Below are 22,777 nucleotides of genomic sequence, written 5' to 3' on the forward strand. Positions count from 1 at the left end.
ATGCTAATCTGATCAGAAAAGATTTCAGAACAATTTGAAATGGTGGGTGTCGTCGAAATCCTCTTTGTCACGCCCTGGCCTTAGTTATCTTTGTTTTCTTTATTATTTTGGTTAGGTCAGGGTGTGACATGGGGGATTTATGTGTTTCTTCTTGTCTAGGGGTTTTGTAAGTTTATGGGGCTGTTTCCTTTCTAGGTAATTGTATGTCTATGGTTGCCTAGATTGGTTCTCAATTAGTGGCAGCTGTCTATCGTTGTCTCTGATTGGGAACCATATTTAGGCTGCCATATTCTTTGGGTATTTTGTGGGTGATTGTTTCCTGTGTCAGTGTTTGTACCACACAGGGCTGTTTCGTTGCCAGTTCACTTTTTTATTTTGTATTTGTGTTCATGTTTAGTTTTTCTTATTAAAAACCATGGACACCTACCACGCTGCGTATTGGTCCGATCCTTGTTTCACCTCTTCAGAGGAAGAGGAGGAAATCTGCCGTGACATTCTTTCTTGTGCTTTTTGAGGTGGAACGACCCTATTTCTCAATTTTCAACGCTGGCTGGTTGGCTGCTGTTTTCTGTCCATCCTGGGCCTGGATCCTTATCAGAATCTGAACAGGCTCCGAGGGATTAGCATGCCTTTGAAACCTATGTTTGCCAAGGAGAGGTGCAAACTGTTTGGGCAAGATACAGAGGGAGAAAGGAGTGTGAAGGGACCAACACAAACGACTCCTTCTCATTGGAGAGGGTAGAGAGAGAGAGATCGGCAGAAGAGGAGGAAGGCTAGCCAGCCAGGCTGTTTTGGTTAGAACAAAGGGCATGTTTAAACCCACTACCTGGGGTCACATGCAACATGCAACACAGGACACTGAACGGACGTGGGGTGTATTCAGTGATGTGAAACGTTCTGGACATCGCAGATAGGATTAGAGTGAATTGAGCTGGTATGATCTGACAGACAATCATATCTGTTCTACACAATATGGAATGGAATACGGCCATGGAATCCTGACCTGTTCACCGGACTTGCTACCTGTCCATGACCTGCTGTTTTCAACTCTCTAGAGACAGTAGGAGTGGTAGAGACTCTTAATGATCGGCTATTAAAAGCCAACTGACATTTACTCCTGAGGTGCTGACTTGCTGCACCCTCGACAACTACTGTGATTATTATTATTTGACCATGCTGGTCATTTATGAACATTTGAAAATCTTGGCCATGTTCTGTTAGCTCCACCCGGCACAGACAGAAGAGGACTGGCCACCCCTCATAGCCTGGTTCCTCTCTAGGTTTCTTCCTAGGTTTTAGCCTTTCTAGGGAGTTTTTCCTAGCTGCGTTTGATTGAGCCTGTCTGGAATGCCAGGTGTGCGAGGTTTGCAAAGCTGTCACTTTGGGGACTATTCTATTGGTTCCATTGTGCCAGGCAAGCTCAATCAAGCACAGCTAAAGAATCCCAGAGCCGACAAGGTAAAAAAGTCTGTCGTTCTGCCCCTGAGCAAGGCAGTTAACCCCATTCTTCCCCAGGCACCGATGAAGTAGATGTCTATTAAGGCAGCCCTCCATTTGGGTTAAATGCGGAAGACAAATTTCAGTTTTACAACTGACTAGGTATGAGCCTTTTCCTCTTCCCTTTCTCTCTCTCTGCTTCTAAAGATGGAGTCTGTAGTTGTACGGCATTTTCTCACTGCCCCACAAAGCCTCCAAAATGGGCTGGCTTCCAGAGAGCGGGAGAGACAGAGAGCTGGGCCAATCCGCATGAGCCCGGAACCTGTCGACCTGGAAAACAGACTGGGCCAGGCCTCTTCAGCAGGCAGATGGAACTGAACCTCAACACACAGACTGGTTCTAACAAGAAAGGGAGGGAGCCTGTCTCACTAGCCTACAGAGGGCGCCATAGCTGTCTGCTGTGCGCCGATTAGCAGCAAAAAACAAACTGCCCCATAAACACACCCAGGTCTATGTTGCACTACTACACAAACCACAATGAACAAGAAGCTAAACTTACCACGACTTTCCATTACAAGGTCTGAGGCGCAACAGTCAACGATTCCTGAAAAAGAAGCGGCAACATTTTTATTTATTAGCCTGCAGAGGAAAATGGCAAAAAGGTCAACTTTCATGAATAGTATTTATGTAAAAACTGAAGAGATGTACACTGTAGAAGGTCATTGGTGTTGGGAGGAGGTGGTCTTCAGCAGCAGTACGTAGGTCTGTGGGGAGAGGTTTCAGGCCTCCCTGGAGATGCCCTCTCGGCTCAGTCCCGCTGTCCAGAGAGAGCAAAACACACAGTCAGTCACACACAGCTGGGAGGGGAGAGCATTTAACCAGTTTTAATGGGGATCGATAAACTCAAGTGACATTCCACATAAAACAACACTTAAATATTTAGAGGATTTAGAGTGAGGAGAAGGGTAATGGCATCGTTATGACACCCAAACACACACGGACTTAACGACTGTTTGAAAACTGCATTTTTCCTCTTCAGATTTACACCCAAATCTAAATTCTAAGATAGTTAATAAAAACAATTGGCAATAAACACATTGTGGTGTGTGGTAACTAAATATTAAAGAGAGCCAAAAGACATGCTCCTTTACAGTCCATCTTGACTGAAACACACACACGCACACTGACTCTAGCTGCAGCTCGGTGTGACAGTGTCATAGCCAGGAGGACAATATTAAACCGATTATGATTTTTCAACGCCGATACCGATTAATGGAGGACCAAATAAAGCAGATACCGATTAAATCGGCCGATTAAAAAAAAATGTATTTGTAATAATGACATTTACAACAATACTGAATGAACACTTATTTTAACTTAATATAATACACCAATAAAAATCCATTTAGCCCCAAATAAATCATGAAACATGTTTAAACAATTTGGTTTAAATAATGCAAAAACAAAGTGTTGGAGAAGTAAAAGTGCAATATGTGCTATGTAAAAAAGCTAACGTTTGAGTACCTTGCTCAGAACATGAGAACATATGAAAGCTGGTGGTTCCTTTCAACATGAGACTTCAATATTCCAAGGTAAGAGGTTTTAGGTTGTAGTTAATATAGTATTTATAGGACTATTTCTCTCTATACCATTTGTATTTCATATACCTTTGACTACTGGATGTTCTTATAGGCACTATAGTATTGCCAGTGTAAAAATATAGCTTCCGTCCCTCTCCTCGCCCCTACCTGGGCTCGTACCAGGAACACATCGACAACAGCCACACTCGAAGCATCGTTACCCATCGCTCCACAAAAGCTGCGGCCCTTGCAGAGCATGGGGAACAACTACTTCAGGATTCAGAGTGAGAGACATCACCATTGAAACGCTATTAGCGCGAACCACCGCTGACTAGCTAGCCATTTCACATCGGTTACATCAGCCATTAGGTCATAAACAGAGCTGTGCTTGCGAAGAACTGCTGGCAAAACGCACTAAAGTGCTGTTTAAATGAATGCTTACGAGCCTGCTGCTGCTGCCTACTGTCGCAAAGCTAACTAAAAAGCAGCATTCCCCAAGTGAAGATGGCTTTCACTTCAGCAGTGATAAATTCATGAACTTCTTTGAGGAAAAGATCATGATCATTAGAAAGCAAATGATGGACTCTTCTTTAAATCTGCGTAATCTTCCAAAGCTCAGTTGTCCTGAGTCTGCACAACTCTGCCAGGACCTAGGATCAAGGGAGACACTCAAGTGTTTTAGTACTATATCTCTTGACACAATGATGAAAATAATCATGGCCTCTAAACCTTTAAGCTGCATACTGGACCCTATTTCAACTAAACTACTGAAAGAGCTGCTTCCTGTGCTTGGCCCTCATATGTTGAACATAATAAACGGCTCTCTATCCACCGGATGTGTACCAAACTCACGAAAAGTGGCAGTAATAAAGCCACTCTTGAAAAAGCCAAACCTTGACCCAGAAAATATTTTTAAAAACTATCAGCCTATATCGAATCTTCCATTCCTCTCAAACATTTTAGAAAAAGCTGTTGCGCAGAAACTCACTGCCTTCCTGAAGACAAACAATGTATACGAAATGCTTCAGTCTGGTTTTAGACCCCATCATAGCACTGAGACTGCACTTGTCAAGGTGGTAAAATTACCTTTTTAATGGGATCAGACTGAGGCTCTGCATCTGTCCTCGTGCTCCTAGACCTTAGTGCTGCTTTTGATACCATCGATCACCACATTCTTTTGGAGAGATTGGAAACCCAAATTGGTCGACACGGACAAGTGCTGGCCTGGTTTAGATCTTATCTGTCGGAAAGATATCAGTTTGTCTCTGTGAATGGTTTGTCCTCTGACAAATCAATTGTACATTTCAGTGTTCCTCAAGGTTCCGTTTTAGGACCACTATTGTTTTCACTATATATTTTACCTCTTGGGGATGTCATTCGAAAACATAATGTTAACTTTCACTGCTATGCGGATGACACACAGCTGCACATTTCAATGAAACATGGTGAAGCCCCAAAATTGCCCTCGCTAGAAGCCTGTGTTTCAGACATAAGGAAGAGGATGGCTGCAAACCTTCTACTTTTAAACTCGGACAAAAGAGAGATGCTTGTTCTAGGTCCCAAGAAACAAAGAGATCTTCTGTACAATCTGACAATTAATTTTGATGGTTGTACAGTCATCTCAAATAAAACTGAAGGACCTCGGCGTTACTCTGGACCCTGATCTCTCTTTTGACGAACATATCAAGACTGTTTCAAGGACAGCTTTTTTCCATCTATGTAACATTGCAAAATCAGAAACGTTGACCAAAAATGATGCAGAAAAATTAATCCATACTTTTGTTACTTCTAGGTTAGACTACTGCAATGCTCTACATTCTGGCTACCCGGGTAAAGCACTAAATAAACAATGCTAGAATCCTGACTAGAACCAAAAAAAAATATCATATTACTCCAGTGCTAGCCTCCCTACACTGGCTTCCTGTTAAGGCAAGGGCTGATTTCAAGGTTTTACTGCTAACCTACAAAGCATTACATGGGCTTGATCCTACCCATCTTTCTGATTTGGTCCTGCCGTACATACCTACACGTACGCTACGGTCACAAGACGCAGGCCTCCTAATTGTCCCTCGAATTTCTAAGCAAACAGCTGGAGGCAAGGCTTTCTCCTATAGAGCTCCATTTTTATGGAATGGTCTGCCTACCCATGTGAGAGACGCAGACTCGGTCTCAAACTTTAAGTCTTTACTGAAGACTCATCTCTTCAGTGGGTCATATGATTGAGTGTCGTCTGGCCTAGGAGTGTGAAGGTGAACGGAAAGGCTCTGGAGCAACGAACCGCCCTTGCTGTCTCTGCCTGGCCGGTTCCCCTCTCTCCACTGGGATTCTCTGCCTCTAACCCTATTACAGGGGCTGAGTCACTGGCTTACTGGTGCTCTTTCATGCCGTCCCTAGGAGGGGTGCGTCACTTGAGTGGGTTGAGATACTGACGTGATCTTCCTGTCTGGTTTGGCGCCCCCCTTTGGGTTGTGCCGTGGCGGAGATCGTTGTGGGCTATACTCGGCCTTGTCTCAGGATGGTAAGTTGGTGGTTGAAGATATCCCTCTAGTGGTGTGGGGGCTGTGCTTTGGCAAAGTGGGTGTGGTTATATCCTTCCTGTTTGGCCCTGTCCGGGGGTATCATCGGATGGGGCCACAGTGTCTCCTGACCCCTCCTGTCTCAGCCTCCAGTATTTATGCTGCAGTAGTTTATGTATCGGGGGGCTAGGGTCAGTTTGTTATATCTGGAGTACTTCTCCTGTCTTATCCGGTGTCCTGTGTGAATTTAAGTATGCTCTCTCTAATGCTCTCTTTCTCTCGGAAGACCTGAGCCCTAGGACCATGCCTCAGGACTACCTGGCATGATGACTCCTTGCTGTCCCCAGTCCACCTGGCCATGCTGCTGCTCCAGTTTCAACTGTTCTGCCTGCGGCTATGGAACCCTGACCTGTTCACCGGATGTGCTACCTGTCCCAGACCTGCTGTTGTCAACTCTCTAGAGACAGCAGGAGTGGTAGAGATACTCTTAATGATCGGCTATGAAAAGCCAACTGACATTTACTCCTGAGGTGCTGACTTGCTGCCCCTCGACAACTACTGTGATTATAATTATTTGACCAAGCTGGTCATTTACGAACATTTTAACATCTTGGCCATGTGTTTTTATCATCTCCACCAGGCACAGCCAGAAGAAGACTGGCCACCCCTCATAGCCTGGTTCCGCTCTAGGTTTCTTCCTAGGTTTTGGCCTTTCTAGGGAGTTTTTCCTAGCCACCGTGCTTCTACACCTGCATTGCTTGCTGTTTTGGGTTTTAGTCTGGGTTTCTGTACAGCACTTTGATATATCAGCTGATGTAAGAAGGGCTATATAAATACATTTGATTTGATTTGATCATATGGCTCATTTATCACAAAACCCACTGATATTGCCAACTACTTTAATTACATTTTCATTGGCAAGATAAACAAACTTAGGGATGACATGCCAGAAACAAATTCTGAAACTACACAACCAAGTATATCTGACCAAATTATGAAAGACAATAATTGTACTTTTGAATTCCTTAAAGTCAGTGTGGAAAAGGTGAAGAAATTATTGTTGTCTATCAACAATGACAAGCCAACGGGGTCTGACAATCTGGATGGAAAACTACTGAGAATAATAGCAGACGATATTGCCACTCCTATTTGCCACATTTTCAATTTAATCCTACTAGAAAGTGTGTGCCCTCAGGCCTGGAGGGAAGCTAAAGTCATTCCCCTACCCAATAATAGTAAAGCCCCCCCTTACTGGCTCAAATAACCAACCGATCAGCCTGTTACCAACTTTTAGTAAACTTCTGGAAAAGATACAATGCTATTCCACAGTAAACAAATTGACAGACTTTAAGCACGCATATAGGGAAGGACACTCAACAAGCACAGCACTTACACAAATGACTGATGATTGGCTGAGAGAAATTGTTGATAAAAGGATTGTGGGGCCTGTCTTGTTAGACTTCGGTGCGGCTTTTGACATTACATTCATAGTCTGCTGCTAGAAAAACTTGTGTTATGGCTTTTCACCCCCTGCTATAATGTGGATAAAGAGCTACTTGTCTAACAGAACACAGATTGTGTTCTTTAACCAGTTGCGACGAGCAAACCCGTATCCGGGAGCATAATCATAGCCTCAAATGCATTAGCATAACGGACATAAATGCCCCTAGAAACTTTTCCTATTCATGAAAATCGCAAATGAAATGAAATAAATATATTCAAACACAAGCTTAGCCTTTTGTTAACAACACTGTCATCTCAGATTTTCAAAATATGCATTACAGCCGACGCTAGACAAGCATTTGTGTAAGTTTATCATGGCATAATGCTATGCTAGGCTCTGCTGGCAGCAGGCAACATTTTCACAAAAATAAGAAAAGCAACCAAATTAAATAATTTACCTTTGAAGAACTTTGGATGCTTTCACTCAGGAGACTCCCAGTTAGATAGCAAATGTTCCTTTTTTCCAAAAATATTATTTTTGTAGGTGAAAAAGCTCCCGTTTCTTCACCATGCTTCACCTTGCTTTTTTCAATCTTTACTAAAGACATGCCACTGGCTTTGAGTATGGCCAGTGTGTCTATGTATGCACATGACTCATCACTATTTACGTCCGCTACTAGAGTGACTGAAATGACTGCAACACTTAACAAAGAGTTCTTGGTAGTTTCAGAATGGGTAGCAAGGAATAAGTTACTTGCATTTGGGACAAAGCATTGTATTTGGGACAAATAATTTACTAACCCTGAACCTCAACTGCATCTCGTAATGAATAATGTTGAAATTGAGCAAGTTGAGGTGTCATGGTCAAAACATATTGATAGAACAGTAGCTAAAATGGGGAGAATTCTGTCCATAATAAAGCACTGCTCTGCCTTCTTAACAACACTATCAACAAGGCAGGTCCTACAGGCCCTGGTTTTGTCGCACCTGGACTACTGTTCAGTCGTGTGGTCAGGTGCCACAAAGGGGGACTTGGGAAAATTGCAGTTGGCTCAGAACAGGGCAGCACGGCTGGCCCTTAAAAGTACATGGAGATCTAAAATTAAATGACATGCATGTCAATCTCTCATGGCTCAAAGTGGAAGAGAGATTGACTTCCTCATTACTTGTTTTTGTAAGAGGTGTTGACAAGCTGAAAGTACCCAGCTGTCTGTTTAAAATACTATCACACAGCTCGGACACCCATGCATACTCCACAAGAAATGCAGCAGAACAGACTATGGGAGGCACACAGTACTACATAGAGCCATCACTACATGGAACTCTATTCCACAACAGGTAACTGATGAAAGCAGTAGAATCAGATTTAAAAACCAGATAAAAATACACCTTATGGAAAAGCAGGGACTGAAGTGACACAAACATAGGCACACACATGCATACACACACACACGGTAACATACGCACTATACACACACGTACACATGGATTTTGCGTTGTAGATATGTGGTAATGGAGTATGGGCCTGAGGGCACACAGTGTATTGTGGATTCTGTAATGAATGTATTGTAATGTCTTTAAAATTGTATCACTGCCTTAATTTTTCGGTTAGAAGCATTTGATTTTGCAATCGCATACATCATTTTGGATTTGTGTGCTCATGAAAACGGTTTTCACCCTGTAACATAAGGAGACACAAAATGTTACTTAGACTGCATTTTTCAGATCTCTATATAAAAAAAAAACTGTCCGACAGCTAGATCCAGGATTCTTACAGGGTTCAAGTTCAATGTCTAATTTAACTGATTAATGCTTAATATATGATTTAACAACAACTTACACTTCCATAAATGCAAGGCCAGAAAAGTTATGACATGATTTTGACAATATCACAGTATCATTTTTGTGCTAGTTTGCTTTCCCTGCACCAAAACGTCATAGCTTGTTCTCAATCTCAAATCAAATTTTATTTGTCACATACACATGGTTAGCAGATGTTAATACGAGTGTAGCGAAATGCTTGAAATGCTCTTCTTTTTATAGGGAGCCAATTTGTTTTCAGCACTTTTATTTCCATAACTGATCAAAACTTCTCATGGCTCTCGTCTCTGCAGCAGACATGGAGAGCAATATATTTATAACATTGAACATTGCAATAAAATCACAGTATTGAATTGCAATACATATAAAATCATGAGAATCACAATACATATTGTATTGGCACCTAAGTATCGTAATAATATCATATCGTGAGGTCCCTGGCAATTCCCAGCCCTACAAATGACTATTACTATTCTTTAATGAACAGTGTTATTAACCCATGACTACATGGGCAAAAGCCTGTTAAAACAATGTGATGGCCCCATTGAGAGGCCTGAGAGGCCCCATTGACCAGAGCTAGAAATACACACCATCCAAACAATGCCCTGCCATGAAGTAATAATTCTGTTCAGGACACAGCCAAGCACAGGGTTCTACTGCTCTACTACACACAGACACACGCGCAATCATAAATGCATGGACACACTCACGCACACACACAGCCATTACCTAGGCTAATAGTCTATCTAGGATTCAGCTATGCACAGGGTTCTACTGCTCTACTACACACAGACACACGCGCAATCATAAATGCATGGACACACTCACGGACACACACAGCCATTACCTAGGCTAATAGTCTATCTAGGACTCAGCTATGCACAGGGTTCTACTGCTCTCACTCACACAAACGCACTTCCCATCATCAGTCGACCATTTAATATGACTGATTGCTTTGTTTCAGAAGTACCGTCACCACTTCTGAGTTTCTCTTGCTGTATGAGTGTGGGAACAAAGCTTTGCATTTTAACCACAAAAGAAAGCTAAAAGGGTAAAGGAATGAAACCCAACTGAACAAGTGGCAGCGACACCAAATAAGCCCCATCCTTTCCTTGAGTTCAGAGCCTGGGCTAAATGTACTGGACTTTTAGCATTGAAAGACAAGTAGTCACTCCCAACCCGCCTAGCACCACGGCTTGGTGAGTCACAGCAGAGTCTGGAGTAGAGTGGCAAGCATTTCCCGATCTTAGAAAGGTGTGTGTGTGTTTGTGATCTTATACATCTCGTCATGCCCTCATCTTTATGCTCAGCCGTTGAATGCATCACTGCATGTAATTTGAAACAAAGAAATGTGCTCTCTCCCTCCCTCGCTCTCTCTCCCTCTCATGCTCACAGCACACCCTCTGGATGGTGCTTGTGAAAAAGGGATGTACATGGCCTAGTTCCCTTTTGAGTTTTTAACCGTCTCACTGCTGGGCGAAACCGCTGTGCTCAATCAATGCTTTTCTGCACCACCACAAGTCTCACTGTGTCAAAGTCAAACAGTCCAGAGACTTCAAATCACTCACCTTTCCAACATAGCGATGCCAGATATACACTCCACTTGCCTTTGACACATCATAACATGTCAGTCTCCAGTCCAGACCACAGCTGATAACACCTGACCTCACATAACACCTCACACTGACTGTCAAGCAGGAGGGTGCAAGACCTGGCACACACCTTGGTCAGTGATAGTCCTGACTAATTAGAGACCGTAATGATTTCCACCGTGGTGAGTAGCCGATTGAATCACAAAGCAAAGGTCAGAAAGCACTGGTCAGGAGGAATCACAAACTATTTGTTGCTAGAGTGACCACTGTATAATCATTTGTAGAGTGCACTCTCACTGGCTGGCGCACTCCACTAGCGATGATTCAATTAAGATGAGAGCGGAAACGGGAGCAGCTGGCTTGGTTATGTGATCTTTTAATAGCAGCCCACCTCCTCTCACAGCAGGGCTGCTTGGGTTTTGGGCACAAACAGCCACCAATACAGTGAAGAAAAAATGGTTATCCCCAGTTCTCTACCACTTCACCAAGACAACACTCTCAGCTAATGGCATGCATCTAGCACGACACATCTAGAAGGTAAGCACTGCAGTTGTCCAGAACCAGAGCCTAAAGCAGGTGGACCCAGTGCCATACTCACTGCTCCAGAAGGGTCTTTATGCCAGATCTCTCCCCCGCCAAAGGTGTCTTGGAGCTGGGTGCGCAGTGGCAGACTTACAGCCTCTCTAGTCCCTCTCGTGCGAATCTCTCCGATCAGCACCGCTCCCCAGCCCCCCCTCTCGGATACGGACAGAAGATGGAGTCTGTTCTCAATCCGGGTCGGCTACACGTCATCACCGAGCCTACCCCAGAATAGCACCACTCACCGCAGGGACTTGTGGCCCACTTTCCCAAGGAGCCCAAAACGCTCCTATCCCCTGAAAAACTTTTAAAAAATCTCTCCACCTGTTTTAGAGCACTGTTCAACAGGAAGCTAGTGCAAATGGACCTTTGAAACTCACTGTTCTTCGGTAACTATGAGCAATGAGAATGTGTTTATATCCTCTGTCCTAAAGGCAGAAGTAAGGACTCCACCCAATGTGGTGTGTGGAAGTGAAGTTCCTGATTACATACAATAGACAAGATCGCTGGCTTGGACAGCTGTCAGGTATCAGCAGGGACAGCTGTCAGGTAATCTAGCTTGAACCCACACCTTTTGCATGGTCAGTATTTTCACACACCCATCTTCCAAGCTCTCTGCATCCCATATTTCCATCCTCGTGCATAAATGCACTTCCACTGTTTAAAGTCAGTGAGTCCGCAGTCTCCGCACCCTCCACCCTACCATCCTACTAGTGGACTAAAATGAGGAGAGGGCAGAGTACATTAACCAACAGGGTTTCCGTTAGCCGGCAATTGGCAATAAAAAAATGTTTTAATTCATTGGTGGAAACACCAGTTCATGGAAATACATTTCACCGTCATGCTTATCAGTCTATAGGCTAATTTTAATAATTTAGTGTAATTATATTGGCCTGTGCATTCATTAGTCATCATGCATCTTATTTATCCAACAACTATCATATGCGCAAGGCATACAGAGCCTATTTTGAGCGGGATTTCTCCTGCAGCTCCTCAGCTGATTGCTGCTAGAGTAAAATGTGCTTTTATAAGCCCATTCATTGCGCCACAAATCCCAATGCAAATTGCATGTTTAAAACAGTTTTAGTGCACAATTAAAAAGAGCTACAATTTTGTTTTTCTAAACACGCCTACCATTCAAGTGCAGGCACCAGCCTAATAGTGCATCACCCACCACTTTGCAATGTGAGCTGGAGGCAGTATGCATTTTGAAAACATACTTAATTGTTTAAAACCTTTTTCAAATAGCTTACTGTGAGGAACTATAGTTTCAATATATTATAATTCGCAATGGATATAAAAAAATAATAATAAACACTTTCCTACTTTTCCTGTGCAGCAGGACAGGTACTTCTATGCGTGCTCAAGTGCGCACACACTACCTCAACATTATCAGGAAAGAGAAATCAGACACATGCTCATATGGAGCACCCCAAACAAAAGACAATGTTTCTCACAAGGTTGTGAACTCTGCAAACAACGTTTCCACTCTGAGATTGAGAAAGGTAAATGACATGAATTAAAAGATTTAAAAAAGAAATGATGACAGGATAAGACAACCATAAGAACTAAGGACAATGTACATATCAAAACAAACACACACGATACAACACATTTGGACAACAGTTATTAGCAATGCCATGGTGTAGCCTAATACAAAAAATAAGTACAAAACATTGTTAGCTTACATTCCATGGCATTTGGACAATTTTAAAAACATATTTGCTTTAATTAATAATATTGTTCAATAGAACTCTAGTCGACTTGGTCCAAAAAATATGCCTAAAGAGTTTCTCAATACTACCCATTGCTTAGCATCTCCCACTTTGTCACGCCCTGACCTTAGAGAGCCTGTTTATTACAGCCTTGAATCTGTAGCCAGAATAAACTTACTGTCAAACAGTACCAATACAAATGCATTATGTCCTCCTCATTATGACAGAATCTGCATTTCGAGTCTTGCTCAATAAATCAAATACAAAGCATTGTCTTTGTTGACATAATTTTATAAAATACATTTAACTGAAAGGCTCAGACCTGCTTCCATGGTATTGGGTTGTCAAAGATATCTTCCTAATTTTTATGGCGTTGCAGATAAATATAACTTATCATTTTGTATCCATTTATAGTTTTTTAGAGTAGGACAGCATACAGTTAAGATGAAGAAAGGAAAGCACAAGTTAACTTTCCATGTGGGGGGTATAGCAGACACTAATTGAGCACATGTATGATTTGTACATATATCCCCGTAGGTTTTACACATCATTACAAAATCAAACAACTTTCTGTCCTTGTCCACAATGCCCTTTAGAAAATGTGTTTTTCAATAAGATGGCCAACAAAAGAGGTTAGCCATTAATATTTGTGTTGTACTAAATACGTTGCTGAAGAACTTCCTCAGGGTTTTCGGGAGAATAGAATTGCTTCCTGAAGTAATGGAGATGCATTGCTAAAAATAAATTATGCTATTTTGGTAGAGAAATGTTTAAGTTGATGAAAAGGGAGGAGGTTGTGTGTGAAAATGTAGTACATTTAGCTGAAATCCAGTTTGGATTGGGATATACAGTACACTAGGAAAGTACTCAGACCCCTTGACTGTTTACACATTTTGTTAGGTCACAGCCTTATTCTAAAATATATTTTCCTCATCAATCTACACCCAATACCCCATGACGAAAAAGCAAAAATATTTTTTTTAGAATTTTTGCAAATGTATTACCAATAAAAAAACAAATACCTTTTTTACAAAAGTATTCAGACCTTTTGCTATGAGACTCGAACTTGAGCTCAGGTGCATTCTGTTTCCATTGATCATCCTTGGGATGTTTCTACAACTTGAAGTTTCTAACTCTCAAGGAAATACATTGACAGTATACGGACATTAAAACCAAGTGACGTGAGGAGTCTCCTGTTGGGTGCCGGATTGGATAATAGCATGGAAAGAATAGTAAGGGTTTCTTAGTTTCTGTGAAGAACATTTTACATACCTCAAATTGGAATTTCATCTAAAAGTGGGGACTCTCCCATTTTGAATGACTCAATGGCATAATGTAATTCCTCCTCTCTCCTCTGTAATTCCTCCTAGATCAAACCTTCACCTAAAAGCTGCTGCTCATCTATACGTTTCAGGCGGGGGATATTCAATACAAAAGAAAATCTCAAATCAAATTGTATTGGTCCCATTCACATATTTAGCAGATGTTATTGGGTGTGTAGCAAAATGCTTGTCTGTGAATGCTTGTGAGATTGTAGGGCTGGCTTCTGTTTGAACAACTGTTTGAAATAATTTGCTCCTTCTATTAATAATGCAATTCTCTAATATGAGTTGATTTCTTTTTCAGGCAAATTTCTCTGCTGTAAATGCATGAAATACAGTGCCTTGCGAAAGTATTCGGCCCCCTTGAACTTTGCGACCTTTTGCCACATTTCAGGCTTCAAACATAAAGATATAAAACTGTATTTTTTTGTGAAGAATCAACAACAAGTGGGACACAATCATGAAGTGGAACGACATTCATTGGATATTTCAAACTTTTTTAACAAATCAAAAACCCAAACCATGATGCTGCCACCACCATGTTTGACAGTGGGGATGGTGTGTTCAGCTGTGTTGCTTTTACGCCAAACATAACGTTTTGCATTGTTGCCAAAAAGTTCAATTTTGGTTTCATCTGACCAGAGCACCTTCTTCCACATGTTTGGTGTGTCTCCCAGGTGGCTTGTGGCAAACTTTAAACGACACTTTTTATGGATATCTTTAAGAAATGGCTTTCTTCTTGCCACTCTTCCATAAAGGCCAGATTTGTGCAATATACGACTGATTGTTGTCCTATGGACAGAGTCTCCCACCTCAGCTGTAGACCTCTGCAGTTCATCCAGAGTGATCGTGGGCCTCTTGGCTGCATCTCTGATCAGTCTTCTCCTTGTATGAGCTGAAAGTTTAGAGGGACGGCCAGATCTTGGTAGATTTGCAGTGGTCTGATACTCCTTCCATTTCAATATTATCGCTTGCACAGTGCTCCTTGGGATGTTTAAAGCTTGGGAAATCTTTTTGTATCCAAATCCGGCTTTAAACTTCTTCACAACAGTATCTCGGACCTGCCTGGTGTGTTCCTTGTTCTTCATGATGCTCTCTGCGTTTTTAACGGACCTCTGAGACTATCACAGTGCAGGTGCATTTATACGGAGACTTGATTACACACAGGTGGATTGTATTTATCATCATTAGTCATTTAGGTCAACATTGGATCATTCAGAGATCCTCACTGAACTTCTGGAGAGAGTTTGCTGCACTGAAAGTAAAGGGGCTGAATAATTTTGCACGCCCAATTTTTCAGTTTTTGATTTGTTAAAAAAGTTTGAAATATCCAATAAATGTCGTTCCACTTCATGATTGTGTCCCACTTGTTGTTGATTCTTCACAAAAAAATACAGTTTTATATCTTTATGTTTGAAGCCTGAAATGTGGCAAAAGGTCGCAAAGTTCAAGGGGGCCGAATACTTTCGCAAGGCACTGTATATATTTTTTCACCACCTACAGTATAGATGGTACCACCATACTCTCTTTGTTTTCCATTGAGTAATTGTAATGTTGTAATTTAAATCTTTAAAATAATTGTCAATTTGTTGGTTTAGAGCAAAGAATTCCTCTGTTTAAAAACTTTTCCTTGGCAAAAACCTTTTCTTTCTCCAAGAAGAATGTTTTATCACATGCCCACTGAAAGCGCATTTGATGGCATCCCATACAATATGCAGATCATCTGCGTCTGTATTGTGGTTAAATGAATTTATGTTTAAAAAAAATTGTTATGAATAAAATTCATATCCTCCGGTAAGGATTGGTTAAACTTCCAAAACCCTGGACCACTTGGGAATTCCTCACTGACAAGTTGGATTGTAATAACAGAGTACTTTGAACATAAATGTTCAGCAATAACAGTTTGATACCTTAGAACTGAGTAAAAAAGCAAATAAAAAAATAATAAATTAGTCTCGCCTTCTCCCTTCTTCGCCAAGTATATCTAATTGACTCTGACTTTTAAATCTCCCGATATCTACTAGATCCAGAGAGGATATATTCTCCCCGGTTGTTGAAAGAGCTTGTGGGTGATAATTTGACATGCTCTATCGATTACTGAATTCATCACCGTATTAAAAACTCCAACCATTATAATTTGTTCATTTACAATCCTTCAATTTCTGTATCGTCTCCTCTCAAAGAATAATGAATTGTACAAATTTGGGGCATAGAGGTTGTCCACTGATATATCTAACATAATCCATCTCCCGTGAGAATCTCCTATAGTCACATGGATATTAGCTAATCTGATTACCAATAAGAATAATAACCCCTCTTTTGTTGCTTAAGCCATGATTAAAGAACAGTGTTTTCGGAAAGTATTGATACCCCTTGACCATATTTTACTACGTGACACCCTTATTCTAAAAAGTATTCAATTGTTTTTTTGTCCTCATCAATCTATACACAATACCCCATAATGACAAAGCAAATTTTGCAAATGTATAAAAAATTCAGAACTGAAATATCACATTCACATAAGTATTCAAACCATTTACTCAGTACTTTGTTGAAGCACCTTTAGCAGCAATTACAGCCTTGAGTCTTCTTGGGTATTACGCTACAAGCTTGGCACACCTGTATTTGGGGAGTTTCTCCCATTTTTCTCTGCAGAACCTCTCAAGCTCTGTCAGGATGGATGGGGAGCGTCACTGCACAGCCATTTTCAGTTCTCTCCAGAGATGTTTGATCGAGTTCAAGTCCGGGCTCAGGCTGGGCCATTCAAGGACATCCAGAGACTTGTCCCGAAGCCACTCCTGCGTTGCCTTGGCTGTGTGCTTAGGATTGTTTTCCTGTTGGAAGGTGAACTGTCGCCCCAGTTTTAGGACCTGAGCACTCAAGCAGGTTTTTATCAAGGATCGCTGTACTTTCCTCCGTTAATCTTTCCCTCGATCCTGACTAGTCTCCCAGTCCCTGCCGCGGAAAAACATCCCCACAGCTTGATGCTTCACAGTAGGGATGGTGCAAGGTTTACTCAACATTCAGAGTTCAATCTTGGTTTCATTAGACCAGAGAATCTTGTTTCTCAACGTCTGAAAGTCCTTTAGTTGCCTTTTGGCAAACTCCAAGCGAGCTGTCATGTGCCTTTTACTGAGGAGTGGCTTCCGTCTGGAAGATTATCCCATCTCCAGAGAGGAACTCTGGAGCTCTGTCAGAGTGACCATTGTACTTCTTCCATTTAAGAATGGAGGCCACTGTTTTATTGGGGAGCTTCAATGCTGCAGAAATGTTTTGGTACCCTTCCCCAGATCTGTGCCTCACCACAATCCTGTCTCTGAGCTCTATGGACAATTCCTTCGACGTCATGGCTTGGTTTTGCTCTGACATGCACTGTCAACTGTGGGACCTTGTATAGACAGGTGGGTGCCAATCCAAATCATGTCCAATCAATTCAATTTACCACAGATGTAGTACAATAAAGTTGTAGAAGCATCTCAAGGGTGATCAATGGAAACAGGATGCATCTGAGCTCAATTTTAAGTCTCATAGCAAAAAGTACTTACGTACTTCTGTAATTTATTTGTTTATAAATTTACAAAAATTTTGGGGAACATGTTTTTGCTTTGTCATTATGGGGTATTGTGTGTAGACTGATGAGAAAAAAATATTATTTAATCTATTTTAAAATAAGGCTATCACGTAAAAAAAAATGTAAAAAGGGAGAGGGTCTGAATAATTTCCCAATGCACTGTACAACCTCCCCAATCACTCTTCCATTTTGCTTCTTCTTTAGCTATAGAGTGACAACCAAATTTATGCAACCAAATGACAGGGATTAACGGTACATATGTAAATGGAGAATCAATAAAACAATGAATGCGAAGAATTGGCGGGATACAGCTAAGCCATTCTGGAGAGACGCCTATATCGTCGCCACACCCTTCTTGTCTCAACATTTTAAATGATAATCAAGACACATTATCTTCACACATATTTGAGATGCTTTTTACTGACAGCTGTAATTCAATAAATCAGCGATGCCTTTTGCCACTCCCCTGTATAGACAGGAGAAATGATTTCATTTTGGCAAATGTATTTCCATTTACTTCCCCATTGGACCAACCACTATGCCATTTCTCTCCAGTTCTATTAGTTTTCAATTTAAAGGCACAATCCTTTTCATATTAGCAACCCATGAGTTGTTGTATCTTTAGATTCACCCTCTTTCAAAGTTTCTGACAGACATTTTCATCTGTGTCACATGGAACTGCTATCAGGTGCGCTGTTTAGAATGGGGTTTTCCCTGGTGTGCCGTTTAGAATGGGGTTTTCCAGCTAATTGCATTGTGGCCAATTTTTGTAAAGGACGTTTTATTGGCTGCTTCATTACATGAGTTGCATGTTCTGTTAAGATGCATTACCATAATCTAAATGTGATTTCTGTCATTATGTGAACCATGTGTGAACACCCTAATGGGTTATGCACCCAGTGCATATGGGTCAGGTACATTTCTCAAAATGGCCGGTATATTAAAATCTTCCCGGTTATGTTGTCCGGCGCAACATTTTCCTAACGGAAACCCTGGCTGAGAGCTATTGAAGTGGCTTGTCGAGACCCGTCTCCTCTTTGGTGTAACTGAATCATGCCCAGCTGATGGGTTAAGCATCCTGCTCAGCTTATAATGGCCCATTACCCATTACATTGCATTCCAATAGGATGTGGCGAGCACTCCAAGAGCACTGAGACAGCGTTTTCTCTGACAGGCAAATGAACTTCAAGACCTCTCAGGCCACAAATAGTCAGCATCAGATAATGAGATACAGTTTTATGGGGCAGGTATTGGAGGTGGCTAAAACAGACAGTACAGACACACAGGAACGAACCCACTAGTAACCTAGTAACAGGTGTGGAAAATATGAAAAAGTGCCTCCTGAGTGGCGCTGTCACTCCCCCGAGTCCATACGGGAGTCGTGGCAATGGGACAAGAATAACTACCAATTGGATACCACAAAATTGGGGAGAAAAAAGGGGTAAAAAAATATAATTAAAAAAAAATTAGATAAGATGAAAAAGGATTAAATCATGTGCACTGAAGAGGGAAATATACTGAACAAAAATATAAAACGCAACATATAAAGTGTTGGTCCCATGTTTCATGAGTCGAAATAAAAGATCACAGAAATTGTCCATACGCACAAAAAGCTTATTTCTCTTAAATGTTGTTTATAAATTTGTTAACATTCCTGTTAATCAGCATTTCTCATTTGCCAAGATAATACATCCACCTGAAAGGTTTGGCAAATCAAGAGGCTGATTGAACAGCATGATCATTACACAGGTGCACCTTGTGCTGGGGACAATAAAAGGACACTAAAATGTGTAGTTGTGTCACACAACATAATGCCACAGATGTCTCATGATTAGAAGGAGCGTGCAATTGTCATGTTGACTGCAGGAATGTCCACCAGAGCGGTTGCCAAAGAATTTAATGTTAATTTCTCTACCATATGCCGCAGCCAACATCATTTTAGAGAATTTGGCAGTACGTCCAACCAGCCTCACAACCGCAGACCACGTGTAACCATGCCAGCCCAGGATCTCCACATCCAGCATCTTCTCCTGCAGGATCATCTTAGACCAGCCACCCAGACAGCTGATGAAACTGAGTTTGCACAATCAAAGAATTTCTGCACAAACTGTCATCTGTGTGCTCATTGTCCTCACCAGGATCTTGATCTGACTGCATTTTGGCATTGTAATGGTATGGGCAGGCATAAACTATGGACAACGAACACAATTACATTTTATCGATGGCAATTTGAATGCACAGAGATTCCGTGATGAGATACTGAGGCCCATTGTTGTGCCATTCATCTGCCGCCAGCACCTCATGTTTCAGCATGATAACGCATGGCCCCATGTCGCAAGGATCTGTACACAATTCCTGGAAGCTGAAACAGTCCCACTTCTTCCATGGCCTGCATACTCACCAGACATGTCACCCATTAAGCATGTTTGGGATGCTCTGGATCGACCTGTATGACAGCGCGTTCCAATTTCCGCCAATATCCAGCAACTTCGTACAGCCATTGAAGAAGAGTGGGACAACATTTCACAGGCCACAATCAACAGCTTGAGAAACTCTACGCAAGTGAGATGTGTCGCGCTGCATGAGGAAAATGGTGGTCCCACCAGATACTGACTGGTTTTCCGATCCACGCCCCTACCTTTTCTTTTAAGGTATCTGTGACCAAGAGATGCATATCTGAATTCCTAGTCATGTGAAATCCATACAAACTCAGCAAAAAAAGAAACATCCTCACACAGTCAACTGTGTTCATTTTCAAACTTAACATGTGTAAATATTTGTATGAACATAACAAGATTCAACAACAGACAAACTGAACATGTTCCACACACATGTGACAAACAGAAATGGAATAATGTGTCCCTGAACAAAGGGGGGGTCAAAATCAAAAGTAACAGTCGGTATCTGGTGTGGCCACCAGCTGCATTAAGTACCGTAGTGCATCTCCTCCAGTGCCATCTCCTCCTCATGGACTGCACCAGATTTGCCAGTTCTTGCTGTGAGATGTTACCCCACTCTTCCACCAAGGCACCTGCAAGTTCCCGGACATATCTGGGGGGGGAATGTCACCCTCCGATCCAACAGGTTCCACATGTGCTCAATGGAATTGAGATCCGGGCTCTTCACTGGCCATGGCAGAACACTGACATTTCTGTCTTGCAGGACATCACGCACAGAATGAGCAGATGGCTGGTGGCATTGTCATGCTGGAGGGTCATGTCAGAATGAGCCTGCAGGTAGGGTACCACATGAGGGAGGATGTCTTCCCTGTAACGCACAGCGTTGAGATTGCATGCAATGACAACAAGCTCAGTCTGATGATGCTGTGACACACCGGCCCAGACCATGACGGACCCTCCACCTCGATCCCGCTCCTGCGTACAGCCCTCGGGGTAACGCTCATTCCTTTGACGATAAACGCGAATCCGACCATCACCCCTGGTGAGACAAAATCGCGACTCGTCAGTGAAGAGCACTTTTGGCCAGTCCTGTCTGGTCCAGCGACGGTGGGTTTGTGCCCATAGGCAACGTTGTTGCCGGTGATGTCTGGTAGGAACCTGCCTTACAACGGGCCTACAAGCCCTCAATCCAGCCTCTCTCAGCGTATTGCGGACATGGAGGGATTGTGCGTTCCTGGTGTGACTCGGGCAGTGGTTGTTGCCATCCTGTTCCTGTCCCGCAGGTGTGATGTTCGGATGTACCGATCCTGTGCAGGTGTTGTTACATGTGGTCTGCCACTGCGAGGATGATCAGCTGTCCGTCTTGTCCCCCTGTAGCGCTGTCTTAGGCGTCTCACAGAAAGGCCTCTTTTGTGTCCTACGTTTTCATAACTGACCTTAATTGCCTACCGTCTGTAAGCTGTTAGTGTCTTAACGACCGTTCCACAGGTGCATGTTCATGAATTGTTTATGGTTCATTGAACAAGCATGGGAAACAGTGTTCAAACCCTTTACAATGAAGATCTGTGAAATTATATGGATTTTTACAAAATATCTTTGAAAGACAGGGTCTGAAAAAGGGATGTTTCTTTTTTTGCTGTGTTTATTAAGGCCTAATGTATTTATTTAAAGTGACTGATTTCCTTATGTGAACTGTAACTCAGTAAAATCTTTGAAATTGTTCCATGTTGCTTTTATATTATAGTTATAGACTTTTGATTTCTTCCAAATTGTTGATTTTGCAGCCTTCACAGAACTCTGCAGTCAACACTCTCTTGCAGGTTTTTACAATAGTTAGGAAGAGTGAATGAGTTATATACACTTTTGTAATGCATACATACTGTACCACAGCACTGAAATTTAACAGCGCTCATTTAACAGTTTACACCCTGTAAACATACACTGTATCACATTTTGTATTCCTTGTGTAACTATTTTATTGTATTTTTTCATTTGTGTTTAACTGTGCACCAGTTGTATATGGCGCATGCAACAGAATATTTAATTTAATTTGATATAATGATACACTATGCATCCAACACCTCTGCACTATCCTGTTTGAAGTAGTCTCTGTAAGACAGGACTACATTGGCAAAACAAGCAGCAGTGTTTTGCTACTGTATTACCACGGAGTTCGTGGTTTCTTTGTTATTACTGCATACTGACTGTCCAGCATTAAGAGAACCGCAAGTAACTCCATTCAACATAGCCTAACTACAAAAACACTGGCACCTACCTCACACAGACTGATCTGCTCAACCACAATGTGCCAATGTACTCTACTTTATCATGACCTTGAAAACATCAAATCCCCTTTAGTTAAGGGAATAAAATTATGACAATTTAAATATTCATACATTCCATGAAAATGTATCCTCCATCAAATGTCCCATTCAGTTTTTGAACCATAACAATCTATTCTCATCAGTATTTTGTGGAACACCCCATGGTATTCAGGAATAGACTTAGCCAGCAGATCCGACCCGCTTGCTTACTGCTGCACTTGGGTCTGAGACTTCCTATGTAGATTAAGACACTGCGGAGCTGGCGCGAGATATGACTCGGAAAACGCACCTCAATCAGTAATTTTCTATTAAGGTATCTTTACTTTTACTCAAGTATGACAATTGAGTACTTTTCCCACCACTGGTTAGGCACTACAGTTTAAGTTTAAGCACAAATACCAAATATCTAGCCTAAAATAATGAAAGAAAAACCTCAATGTAGCCTATAAATATAAATTGCACAAGAATTATACATTTA

The 22,777-nt window shown here is 41.8% G+C and overlaps 1 protein-coding gene across 6 annotated transcripts in view; it reads right to left on the reverse strand.

The window, feature by feature from the left end:
- LOC110490292 (phosphatase and actin regulator 4B) overlaps nucleotides 1-22,777 on the reverse strand; it is a 61,345-nt gene that overhangs the window by 36,479 nt on the left and 2,089 nt on the right. For 4 of the 6 annotated variants that reach the window (XM_090200330.1, XM_090200338.1, XM_090200320.1 and 1 more), the window contains exons 2-3: nucleotides 2,146-2,254; nucleotides 1,997-2,041 (exon numbers count right to left, since the gene is read on the reverse strand). In XM_090200330.1, the coding sequence (XP_090056456.1) occupies nucleotides 1,997-2,009 (13 nt within the window). In that variant the 5' untranslated portion in view covers nucleotides 2,010-2,041; nucleotides 2,146-2,254. Of the gene's footprint in view, nucleotides 1-1,996; nucleotides 2,042-2,145; nucleotides 2,255-10,987; nucleotides 11,366-22,777 lie in introns of those variants that run through there. The other 2 variants (XM_090200326.1, XM_090200305.1) reach the window with 1 other exon arrangement.

The sequence above is a fragment of the Oncorhynchus mykiss genome, chromosome 2 (assembly GCF_057628025.1).
Source record: "Oncorhynchus mykiss isolate SJ-2025 chromosome 2, ASM5762802v1, whole genome shotgun sequence".
Taxonomy (NCBI): domain Eukaryota; kingdom Metazoa; phylum Chordata; class Actinopteri; order Salmoniformes; family Salmonidae; genus Oncorhynchus; species Oncorhynchus mykiss.